The sequence below is a fragment of the Anabrus simplex genome, chromosome 3 (genome assembly GCF_040414725.1).
Source record: "Anabrus simplex isolate iqAnaSimp1 chromosome 3, ASM4041472v1, whole genome shotgun sequence".
Lineage (NCBI taxonomy): Eukaryota > Metazoa > Arthropoda > Insecta > Orthoptera > Tettigoniidae > Anabrus > Anabrus simplex.
Window position 1 is genome coordinate 229899964 of NC_090267.1, and position 13614 is coordinate 229913577.

At 41.0% G+C, this 13614-nt stretch overlaps 1 protein-coding gene across 1 annotated transcript in view; it reads left to right on the top strand.

Annotated features, from left to right (window-relative positions):
- The window catches only part of LOC136867176 (uncharacterized), a 247008-nt gene that overhangs the window by 112966 nt on the left and 120428 nt on the right, over window positions 1-13614 (top strand). Inside the window, exon 3 of the mRNA XM_067144299.2 lies at window positions 988-1094. Coding sequence (XP_067000400.2) covers window positions 988-1094 — 107 coding nt within the window. The remainder of the gene's footprint in view (window positions 1-987; window positions 1095-13614) is intronic.

Consider the following 13614-nt stretch of genomic DNA (forward strand, 5'->3'; position numbering starts at 1 on the left):
CGAGACAGTTTTGAAGGTTGAGCAAATCATGTGTGAAGATTGGCGGATCACCCTGGATGATCTCTGCACTTTGGTTCCTGAGATTTCCCGAAGCACCGCTCACGACTTCCTGAACAGCATGGCAGTGAGCTGGTATGACATGGGCATACAAAAACTGTCACAGCATCTACAAAAATGCATCAACCAAAATGGTGATTATGTAGAAAAATAGCTAAATGTTCATATTGTAAAATGATGTACAGAACTTTTTGTTTTCTTAAAAAGACAGATATTTGTTTAGGAGAATTTTCCATGGGTGTGGAACGTCATAAAGATTTCCTTCTGTAAAAACTATACATTGTCCCCTTTGGTTCTTATCATGAACATTTCTTGTAACACAGAATTGGAATTCGAATCTATTCAAATGATTTCCTGACAGTATAAGTAGTCTGTATGGACATACGAATTATCACTCGTTTTGAATAGTTGAAACTGTTATTTGTCATTTCTTATTCGTAGCAAACTTTATTCTAAGATTAGACTCAAAAAACGATGTGTAGCAATTCGGTAAACCCCTCTGTCTCACATTTGTCTGCTGGCCTTGAGTGAAGGCTTATTAGCCATTGCCAAATATACAGGAATATATAGATTGATCAAGCTTCTCACACAGTCAGATGATTATGGAGTTACAATTGAAGGAAAATTACAGATGTTCTGAAGATCTCTGGAAAAAACCTATTTCATTCTGTTTTCCATACTCGGACTTCATGTAGCATCTAAGTTTAGAATCAAGGATTTCAGAGTGAAATACCTATGGGCATCAGAAAAATGTTGTTTTTGATGTAGTTACTCTGTTGATTTTAAATGTTGACCTGGAAATTAAAGGCAAATATTAACTGAATTATAATTATGTTGAGGAGAATACTGAAGTGTCTGCAGTATTCTGCTTCCAAGCAATATGTAGTTTTTTTTACTCTTAATGTATATATGGATCTTTTGATGTTTCAGGCTCCTAAAGGAATTGTGCCTTTGCCTTGTAAGCCGTTGACAACTCCACGACCCCTGAGAAATTGTAAAATATTTCCATCACCACAGATATTGAGGAAAAAGAATCAGTAAGTACTTGTAAATGTAACTATAGTATAAAATTGTCCAGAAACATATTCAAAGAAAAGCATTCCAAAGCACTAGATGTTACATTGTTGTCTGTTGTTGATAATTTGGTATGGTTTGATACAGGTCCATAATACTATACCAGTGAATAATCTAGGTACATCAGCCATGGAGAAAATGTGATCATGCACAGAGTTACTATATACCTAGGTAATGCAGCATGAATAGCACCTGTCTTTAGATGGGGGGGGGGGGGGGAGGGGGAGGGAGGGGGTGTGGCAAACCTGAAAGGGAAGTGAAGCAACTGTCTGAATCAGTGACAGATCTTTGTTATGCTTACAGCAAGTATGATAAATATAATTTTATACAGTACGGGGTACAAAAGTATAAGTTTAGTACAAAGGGCATTTTCATCATCCAGAAAAGAAACTAAGAAAACTTTGCTAACATAAGCCTAAACTTAGTTGTCTTCAGATCTTCTTTGAGACTACATTTCCAAATCAGGAATTATGTAATGTACTGCCAGCTGCCATTGACCAGAGTTTTTTTAAATGTGATTACATTTAATTTTCACTATTTTCATTGTTGAAGACTGTTGTTTATAAATGTAAATTGTAGTGAAAATGTCTAATAATAATAATAATAATAATAATAATAATAAAAAATTATCGTAAGAAAATAATGAAAGAAAACGTTCATATGTTGGTAGAAGTCGCTGCTGAGACAAGTATATCAGAGTATTTGACTGGTTTGTTTGACAGTCTCATGAAAGTGTGGTCCCTCTAGAAGATGTAGAACATCGTGGAAAAGAATGTGGTTGCAGCGTTGATGCATTAAGACAGACATAGTTTACGGCGAAAGATGTAACCACATTCTTTTCCACGTTGTTCTACATCTTCTAGAGGGACCACACTTTCACGAGACTGTCAAACCAGTCAAATACTCTGATATACTCATCTCAGCAGTGACTTCAACCAACATATCAACGTCTTCTTTCATTAGTTTTCTTACGATAATTTTTGATTAATCAACTTAATAAGATAATTTTAAATCTTTCACCTTTTTCTGGCCAATATTTTTTAGCTCCTGTGTTTTACATAGAAAACAGAAATCAACCTTAGCTTTTGTGTATTGTCATACCACTCCTGTCTATTGAAGTCTTGGGTTCGATATCTGACCCCCAAGCAATGCATATGTTCAACTTCTTACGAAGAGGATCCACTTCAGTGTCGGACATGTGTTGTTTTTAGAATCAATATGACACAAAATTCTTTTCTTTGTGACAAACATTTTAGATTGTTTAAAGTGATTTTAGCATGTATTGTATATGTTACATTTCAACATTTGAATTTTATAAGAATTATTCCACAGCGTCATTACTTTTAGGAAATTGCAGTTCAATTTTAATTTTAATAAGTGATAATGTCGTCTGACCAATGCTTGTTTTCAGATTAAATAAGGCTGATGATGCCCAATAAAAGAAGGGCGAAAAATGTCCCTTTAAATTTAGTAATTTCTAGGTTTATTTAACCACATAATCATGGAATTAATTGTATTGAATAGGTGAGGTAATAAATATACTCCTTTTGTAAACTTAGTGAGAGAGCTGTTTTCAATACGGAACAAAGATGAGGGTTATGGTTTGTAAGTGGTATGTTCCGAGCTGTCAGTGGAGAGATGGTGTGGAAATAAGTTTGAGTGGTGTCTTTAAAAGTAGGAAAGATCACAATATGAAGATAAAGTTGGAATTCAAGATGACAAATTGGGGCAAATATTTGTTTATAGGAAGGGGAGTTAGGGATTGGAATAACTTACCAAGGGAGATGTTCAATAAATTTCCAATTTCTTTGCAATCATTTAACAAAAGGCTAAGAAAACAACAGATAGGGAATCTGCCACCTGGGCAACTGCCCTAAATGCAGATCAGTAGTGAGTGAGTGATTGATTGATTGATTGAACTTTCCATCAGAAATAAAGCACCGGCAGCCCCAGGTAATTATTGCTAAAAGTTGTCACTTATTAATTTTTATAAAAATCCAATTGAACGCTATGTAAAACTTGTAATCATTACCAGAAAGCTACCTTACATACATACGTACATACATACAAACATTATCATTACAGACCGTCATGCCTTTCAGCATTGTCTGCAAGCCTCTGTGAATTTACTAACCGTCGCCATAATCCTCTATTTGCAAGTAGTGCTATGGCCTCATTTATTTCTATACTTCTTATCTTTAAATCATTAGAAACCGAGTCTAACCATCGTCATCTTGGTCACCCTCTACTCTTCTTACCCCCCATAACAGAGTCCTTTATTCTCCTAGGTGACCGATCCTATTTCATTCATCTCACATGACCCCACCACCGAAATCGGTTTATGCATACAGCTTCATCCATAGAGTTCCTTCCTAACTTAGCTTTTATCTCCTCATTCTGAGTACTCTCCTGCCATTTTTCCCACCTGTTTGTTCCAGCCATCATTCTCGCTACATTCATGTCTGTTACTTCTAACTTATGAAGAAGATATCCTGAGTCCACCCAGCTTTCACTACCATAAAGTAAAGTTGGTCTGAAAACAGACCGATGTAAAAATAGTTTTGTCCAGGAGCTGACTTTCTTCTTACAGAACACTATTGATGGCAACTGTGAGCTCACTGCATTAGCTTTACTGCACATTGATGTAGTCTCACCTACTACATTACCATCCTGGGAGAACACACAACCTAAATACTAAAAATTATCTATGTGCTCCAGCTTTGTATCACCAATCTGACATTCAAATCTGTTAAATGTCTTACCTAGTCTTTCAATTTAGTCTTCGAAAGGCTAATTTTCATACCATATTCATTGCACCTATTTTCAAGTTCGAAGATATTAGACTGCAGGCTTTCAGCACTATCTGCCATTAAGACCAAGTCGTCAGCATAGGCCAGACTGCTTACTACATTTCCACTAACTGAATCCCTCCCTGCCACCTTATACCTTTCAGCAGATGATCCATGTAAACTACGAACAGCAAAGGTGAAAGATTACGGCCTTGTCTAACCCCTGTAAGTACCCTGACCCATGAACTCATTATTCCATCAATTCTCACTGCAGCCCAATTTGAATAATCTATCCTTAATTCCATAATCCCCCAGTTTGGCCAAAATCTCCCTTGGTACCCTGTCATACGCTTTCCCTACATATCATAATCATCATTTCTTTAGATCTACGAAACATAAACACAACTGTCTATTCTTCTCATAGCTTTTTTTCAATTACCTGGCGTATTCTGAAAATCTGTTCCTGACAGCCCCTTTGTGGTCTGAAACCACACAGGATTTCATCCAACTTCCTCTCAGCCACTGACCACACCTTCCCTTCCAAGATGCCAGTGAATACTTTGCCGGGTATACTAATCAATGAGATACCTCAATAGTTGTTGCAATCCTTCCTGTTCCCTTGCTTATAGATAGGTGCAATTACTACTTTTGTCCAGTCTGAAGGTACCTTACCAACACTCCATGCTAATCTTACTACTCTATGAAAACATTTCATCCCTGCCTTCCCACTATACTTTACCATTTCAGGTCTAATTTCATGTATTCCTGCTGGTTTATGACAATGGAGTTTATTTACCATCCTTTCCACTTTCTCAAGTGTAATTTCACCATCATTTTCCACCTGTTCAGTGATTCCTTGGGATCTATTATGAGCATTCCATTTACCTGGCATATACTGAAAATCTGATCCTGACAGCCCCTCTGTGGTTTGAAACCACACAGGATTTCATATGCGATATGCAACGCTCCCGATCTACCCATCCCGACCCTCAACGGAAGATGTGCCTGCAGGCGGACACCAGCAATTCCGGCTTAGGAGCAGTGTTATTACAGGAGAGGAATGACAGCGGAAGGGACATCGAGTATGCCAGCAGAAACCTATCTCCCACCAAACAACGCTACTGCACTACCGAGAAGGAAGCCTTAGCTGTGGTGTGGGCCATGGGCAAATTCAGAGGTTACTTGGAGAGAAGGAATTTCCACCTCTACATCGATAAGGCCGCTCTCAAATGGTTGAATTCGGTCTCTGTCTCAAAATCTAAATTGATGCGATGGGCTCTGTTAGTCGCAGAATTTGATTTGGGTGTGTTCCAAGTCCCAGGACCGACAAACATAGGAGCCGACAGCTTATCTGGGCACCCGGCGATGGAACCTGAAGCTAGGAGCTACATTGTCGAAAGGGAGTTCTCACGAAAACACCAGAGTGAACCTAAGGAACCTGTCTTTATGCCCATCAAGTAGGAATTTGATCTGGGAGTAATCACACAGTGGCAAGAACAAGATAAGCCCTGTAGGACCATGACACAATGGATTAGGAGACAGAACACCGATAGTCGACTTGTCCCAAGGGAATTCAAGGTGTGCTACAAGAAATTCCGGGTTGACGGAGGATTCTTAAAGTACAGGTCGCACCTCTCCGACACGCCTACAGTAGTGGTGATCCCCAGACAGCACATGATGGACATTCTCGAGAAGTTCCATGACAGCACTGAAGCCAGGCATCCAGGAGGCAAAGAGACTTATCAGTCTATCCGAGGAAGATTATTTTGGGTCAGCATGCCGAAAGACATCCTGGACTACATGAAGGGGTGTTAAGTCTGTGCCTGTACCAAGGCGAGCAACAGGAAGGCAGATTCCAGTCAGCGAAGAAGACGGCCGCAATGCCCTTGGGAGGTCAAAACACTGGACTTGATGGGAACTTACCCTAGAATGCCACAGGGTAAAACAGGACTCCTAGTAATCACCGACCTCTTCACAAGATGGATTGAGGCCTTTCTGATACAGGACGCATCACCAGCCTTCTACAAGATGAGGTGTTAAGCCGCTAAGGTTTCCCGCGGTGTCTTCTGTCAGACAACAGGAGTCAGTTCACGTCAAGGAAGTGGCAGCAAATGATGACAGAATGGGGTGTGGAGCACTGGACCACCCCTATCTACAACCCAAGGGCCAATCCAATGGGAAAACAGAACCAGGAGCTGAAAACGATGCTACGGGTCCACCTGATAGACAAAGAACATCGACTGTGGCACCGTCGGATACCACAGTCACTCTCTTTCCTGCGACGACGCATCAACCATATTACCGGCGGAGCTGTTCCTTGGTCGACAGCTATACGGCACTCGGGATTGGAAGATTTGTCCACCAACCACTTCTGGTCAAGATGATGCAGCTGTTTTCCTAGCAGCAGTAGGATATTTGGCCAAGAAGAGATCCCTTAGCCAGGCCAAGGCTCAAGATGTCGAAGAGACCCAGATCTTCCTACCAGGCCAACAAGTACTGCGACGTAACCACCCAATCGGTAATAAGATTAGAGGGTTTCACACAGGTTTTGCACCGAAGAGGGTTAGTCCCATCGAGGTGGATAAGCAGCTGGGCCATGGGGTCTACTTACTAAAGACTAATCCTCCTGTCAAGGTCCACGCATCAGAGTTGCGGCGAGTCACTCAACCTCTCTGCATACAGAGTAAGCCTGGTACTGCCACAGGTCCACCTGGAGGAGAGATTACTAATGACAAAGCACAGTCTGGTCATGAGGAGACTGCATCGACTATCATCGAGGAAGAGGCTGGCAGCAAGGCAACCCTGAACCCCGACATGGCACGATCCGTCAAGAGGAGGATAGCACATTCAGTGACGTCGAGGAAGGGAGAAGACACGATCTACGACCAAGGCAAAGTCGACAAGTGTGACAGACTATGGAAATTGTTTCAAGTTATAGGGGGGATGTTGATGCAAGTGTGATAGACTGATGAAAATGAAAACAATATTCTCTCACATGTGGGTAAATAATACAAGTATCGAGCTCGAATTATTATTATTATTATTATTATTATTATTATTATTATTATTATTATTATTATTATTATTTACCTAGTTGGATGATCGCATTGTTTGAGCTTATGTCATGAAACAGGTACTGTATATAGACATTTTTATGAGTTCAGTTAACCCCTCAGCATCGCGGCTATTTTAGGAGCTTCCTACCCTGTGGCCGGATGAGATTTCAACTATGCGCAACTGAAATACATTGATTCACTTAAAGCGTTACTACAAGTATAAGAGTAGCCCAATATTCACAAAATTTTGAATTCCTTATGATAGAACTATGTACATGCAGATAATGACATAATTAATTCACATTACCTTAGTAATTTAGTTTCATGTGATAGAGTTCGAAGCACTCTTTGAGACAGAGACCCACGTCACACTCCTGGCAGCAGTACACCTACGTCGTCTTTTTGCCGTGTTTTGAACACACGATAAAATGTCTCTGAGGTTTGTATTTCTCACCCTTGGGTGATAATTTCATGATAACATGTCTTTCCTGCAACCTTGGAACTGTATTATCTGATGTGCGCCGGCCTTGAATATTTCGTTCCTCGGCCGAGCGAGCTTATTTTGTTAACAAACCTTCCTCCAGCTGAACCCAATAAGATAGGCCTAACTGCTCAGGGTTTGTCCCTGTGACTTGTCTGGATATTATTAGAGAATTTAGAAATCGGAATTCACTGTTGAAAACTTCCCTTTGACCTGTATAATTATCCATAGTCTCCTACACAAAATTTTCAAGTAGTGGTTCCTCCTCAGCGTCACTCTCATTATTTACCACTGCATCCGCCACAGCTGCTGCTAATACTGTCACTACTACTTCTGACTAAACTTTCATCTGAATTATACAATATTTCAAGCACATTACTGTCGGTCAAACCACGGCTGAACGCGGCGCGTCACACGGACTGATGAAGCTGCAGCAAGACCGAAAGCAGCAGGACGAAACTGAATGAGGGGAATAACATTCATGACGAAACAAACCAACTCTATACATATTTCAGATAAAGGTCGAGACATTGTCTTTCAAGCGAGATATATACCATGAACAACTGGTTCTTGTATTGTACAACAGAAAGCAGCACTAACTGATGCCTACACAAAGCGCTCGTGGAGAGTTACGAAAATATTACAAGCCGAGAAATGAAGACGATATGAACATAATTCGCACTCGCAGTGTACAAATAGAGCAAACATCACGTGAAAAGACAAACTTCTCAGATCATCATTTCTTTATTTTATTATGTGGGAAAGAATTAAGCAAACAGGCTTTAAAAAAAGCAGAGATTACAAGTGCTCAGGCTTACTTCACAAATATTTACCCTTGCAAAAACAACTACATTTTAACGATCTTCGTTCTTATTTTACAACACTGATCAACCCCAAAATTTCTTCTTGGAAACAAAACAATTTGGAAATCCATAACTCCAAAACTCTTCGCACTATAGCTGTAAATGCGAAACCATGTATGGGTCTATAGCACGTATAGAGGTCGGCGACTGCGGAAGAAAAGAGGGTCTATACAACATATAGAGGTCGGCGCTGAGGGGTTAATGTAAAAACCTGTACATAATTTATTATTACCTGTATATGTGATGTGTAATCCACTATAGTATTGTGAAACACACTGTAGCATCCAGAATGGCACTAGGTAGATGAGAACTATGGAGAATATTCTGTACATTATATGTATTAAGCACTCTAGAATTTACGAGAATTTATTTTGCAATGTATCTTTCTAGAAACCTGGCCAAGCACCTATATAAGGAGGCGGTCTTAATGGTAGAGACAAGTTACTGTTTAGTAAGAGTTATGGTTTTGCAGGAGTTATACTTGTGACCTTGTGTTGTGTTTGGGCAGACATGCTGTGGCAGTCAGCAGTCAACTTTTTCAAGGTTGTAATCTCCATGTGCTCCGTGATAGGCAGTTGTTAAAATGGTGGTTTGTTGATGTTTCGGAGTGAAGTGTTTTGTTGTGACGGCAGTGATTTAGGTTATGTGTATTTAATTTGTAAATAATTGTGAATAAATAAGTGTACCAACTGACAGCATTTTGTGTGCGTCTTCGTGGACATTTCACAGTTTGACCATCTCTTTGTACTGATTTCGAAGTTTTATTGAGAACTCTTCTTTGATGGTAGTCTCCTTCAGCCTGCTGGTGTTATATTTCACTCTACCATATTGACCTGATCGTCTAACTGATGCTATCTTAATGCCTACAGTTACTGTGACTAAATGGTGGTCACTACCAATGTCTGCTCCTCATCTATTTCTCACATTGAGTAGAGAGGTGTGTCAATTCCTTTTTATGGCAAAATGGTCAATGTGGTTTTCAGTCTTATGATCCGGAGAGACCCAGGTTACCTTATGGCATTCTCTGTGAGGGAAAATTGTACCACCAGTAACCAATCCGAACATACCACACAGATCAATGAATCGTTCTCCATTATCATTTTGGGTTCCAATACCATGCCTTCCCATAATTTGCTTCAGGCCTTGGTTTGCACTTCCAGTTTTTGTATTTAAGTCTCCCATTACCATAACAATATCTCTTTTCCGTATACTTCATAAAGGTTCATTCAGCTTGCTATAAAAGCTATCTTTCTCCTTTTCTTCAGCCATCTCCGTCGGTGAATAACATTGTACTAAGGTAACCGGTCTTACTCTAGATGCAAATCGTGCAGTGTCATCCTCTCTTTCTAATTACAACAGAGTACTTCCATTCCTAGGTTTTATTTCTCCAAAACCTCTCGCATCTCATCTCACTAAGACCCAAAAATGTCATTCGATACCGCATCATTTCTCTTGACACTTCTTCAAGCTTCCCAGTCTGCCACATGGTCTGAATGTTCCGAAATCCAATTCGAGTGTCCTTTTTCATAGCAAATGTCACATCTTTTGAATCAATCCAGCTATTTCTGGTTTCAGTTTCTTTGATGAGGTTTATGCGGGTTGGCGTGAGTTATAGGCCCAAGTGCCCTAGGCTGATGGGGGGTTGCCCCTTTCTACTTCCAGGCATGCGGGAGTTTTTAGTTGGGGTTCTCTCCCGTAGCCCTTAAGGATCTCTCCCCTTCCCCATAAGGCAGTGCTTGCTAATCCTATTTAACCCAGAAAGCTGGGTTGCCTCTTCTGCCAGTTCCATCGTTCCAAGAACTCTTCTTTCTGCCTTCACTGCCATCGAGGACTTCACCAAAGTTCACCAGAGCCCCATTAGCCGTCGCTTTTCAGGGTTCCTGCAGGGCCTTCACAGCTACTGTGGCGGTGCCAGGGCACACTAAGTCGCCACTGTACTTCGCCCCTGCAGGCCATCTCCTACTTACACCGTTGCCCGTCTCCCACCATGAGGAGGAGGGGTTGGACTTGTGGGAGACATTCCGCACCTAGAGCGCACGAATGCTGATAAGTATAACAGATACACAGCCCTGAGTACACACGAGAGAATTGAAACATAATTTCACTATAACAATTTTACAATTACAATTACTATTACGATTTTACGAACTATAAAATTAAAGTAGCTTTATGAATATTTTTAGAATCAATTTGTATAGAAATAGAACGAAAACAAAATTCCAATTACAACATTAATGAAATCATAGAAAATATAAACATACTTTTAGATGAGATCTTAAAATATTTTCATGCAAAAAGGTAATAAAAGACATCAAAAGGCATTCGAACTTCCCACAAAATACAAGCTTCGCCTACCACTACACTACACTACTCCTACTGCTACCTCCACTCCCCTTGTCACGTTTTCAACCAGCCAGCTGCTTGACACAAATAGTCAAGCATCAGCCAGTCACACAACAAGAGCTAATGGAACCAGCAGGAAGGTCAGTACTTAATATACAGTACACTGCCTGACAAAAACAAAAAGTTAACTAAGAACCCAGAAGGAGTGGTCCAATATTCTCCCATTTCAGTATACATGCATACCATTGATGTGTGAGTAAATGATTAGATTTACAAGGATCTGTAGTGTGTAGAACGCCCACTAGAGTGCATTCATGATGGCACCCATACTTTAGTTGATAACTTGTTACCAGTCAACTGCTGCGAGTCAGACAGTTAAGCAAGACGTGCAGAGAGGACTACATACAGTACAAAGCACCTGCGATGCCTCGCAGACGCGTTAAACATCCTATCCATCAATTGACAAGTGTTGGACAGAGGCCACATTGTGGGACTGCATGAGGCTGGTTGGTCGTATCGTGCAATTGCCAGGCATGTGGGCCTTTCAGATGTCACAGTGGCCTGATGTTGGACTCAATGGGTACATGAGGGCACCTAGTCACATCGTGCAGGTTCAAGTCGACCAAGAAACAACCCCCCCGAGGGAGGACCATCGTATGGTGCACCAAACATTACGGGATCCCATAACTCCAGTACCCACCATCCGCAAACATATACTAGAGACTCTACAACATCCTGTGAGTTCCCAGCAGAGTGCCTCGACAACGCACATCCGCCGAATTGGGGTCCTACTGCCTCATGCGTCAGTTGCCATTGACACCAGAACACCAATGCCTGCATTTGGAGTGGTGTCTTGCCCGGGAGGCATGGACAGGGGACGACAGGTGTCGCATCATGTTCAGTGATAACCTCCGATGACCATCATGTGTGGGTTTGGAGGCGCAGAGATCCTGCCCATATTGTGGAAAACACATAGGCATAATCCCTGGCATCATAGTGTGGGTAGCCATATGATATGCGTTCAGGTCACCTATAATAGTGCTTCGGCGGACTTTGACGGCATCTTCAAAGACTACCTGAAGATTATTTCGCACATCAAGTCAACCGGCTAGAGGTTGAGGGAAATCCAGCGATGGGATGACCACACGAGATGGAAAATTCATGTTTCTAAAGACCTAAAACAACACAGTGTATCCAAGGATAGGTTCAAAGGCAGACAGTATTGGAAGAGAGATACCAGTAAAGCCAACCCCAGATGATTGGGAGAATGGCTAAGAAGAATTTAAGTACAAGCTGTGATAATGGAGATACGAAGGTCGATCAAATATAAACTTGATTTTTGTTCCTGAACATCAGCAGTTGGTAGAACTGGCCCTGCGCTTCTGCTATGCTTAGGCGGGACCGTTAGGAGTGGGGAGAGTGTGCTGTTAGATATTTCCCGCAGTTTCATCAGTAACGCTCACGATATCAAGACAACAGGTGCACCACTCCACTGCGCAATGCATAATTATAAAATTTCTTGCTCATACAGCGGCGGAAATTTGCTAGAGATTGACTGCACAGTTTGGTCAAGGACGCGTGTATGAAAGGAGTGGCGGAGGAAAGAGGAGGCAGCACCAGTGAAAGCCAAGGCTAGACTGTCAGCTGGCAAGGTTCTTGCAACCGTTTTTTTTTTTTTTTTTCGATCAGAGAGGCATTTTGTTGTTTCCATTTGTTCGGAGCGCTCAAAGAAGCTCTAGGAGGGCAACGATTTGAAGATGATGAGAATGTGGAAGACTTTGTGCACAACTGGCGGGTGACATGACCCTGTTCTTTTTACGATGAGGGCATCAAAAAGCTGCCCATACTCTGCGACAAATGCATTTCCAATGCAGGAAACTGTGTAGAAAAATAAATTGTAATTGCCATGTGTTTTTCAATAAATGAATTTAAATAAAAAATAAAATCTTGTTTATATTTGATCCCCCATCGTATTTACAAATGTAGATTTTCATTACCAAGACAATCAACAGAGAACATTGCTGTTGTGGAAGTCTTATTGTTGTTTGGTAACAAACTAGCTAATGACTATGTTGGTGGTTCCTGTGACGGTTTCTATTAGCTGCAAAACTGTGTGGTCATTAGCACCTATTGATCTGGAAGATGACAACTATCAAAATGAAAAGGAAAATGCGGAGGAGCGTTCACTCGGGGAATGAGGGCAAATGTGAGTCACAAAAGGAATGGACAGAGGTTGAAAGCCTATGCCACAAATGCCTTAGTATCTTCGAGCCGCAAGAAAAAAATATGGTGACTTACAATGTCCCAAACCCCTTATTGACAATAACATTACACGGACAGATTCTTGTTGTTGATTATGCTTTATCTCTTTTGCTGCCGCTCATCTCTGGTAGATGGCATTATTACTGAAATTATAAAAACTAATCTATCGACGACAGGTTTATAACAGCTAGTATGTAATATAGTTATCCTAGTGCCTTCCAAACTTCCTAGTTGTTTTACCTTAATATTCTGGTAATAATAATGCTAATATTTGTATGTGCGGCTCTTTGACTTAGTGGTCAATATACTGGTCTTCTGTTCAAAGGGTATCAGGTTCAATTCCTGACCAGGCTAAGGATTTTAACTGTGCATGAATAATTTCTCTGGTTCAGGGCTGGGTGTTCGTGTTTGTCTCCATACACTTCTGTTCTTATACTGTGTATGCAACACACTACACTGTTAACTACCACAGAAACACACAATGGTGAAGAGTTCTCTCAGTGATGGCGAGAGAAGGGGATTTGGCAATAAAAGTGGACTAATCCCTATCAGTTGCTGACCCCAATAAATTGGCTAGGCCAGGAATAAGAAAAGGAATGCTAATATTTGTATGACCTCAGCCACCAGATAACAAACCTGACGTGTGGCATATAGGCAGCCTCCATACCATTTTTGATGTTCCTATTGTA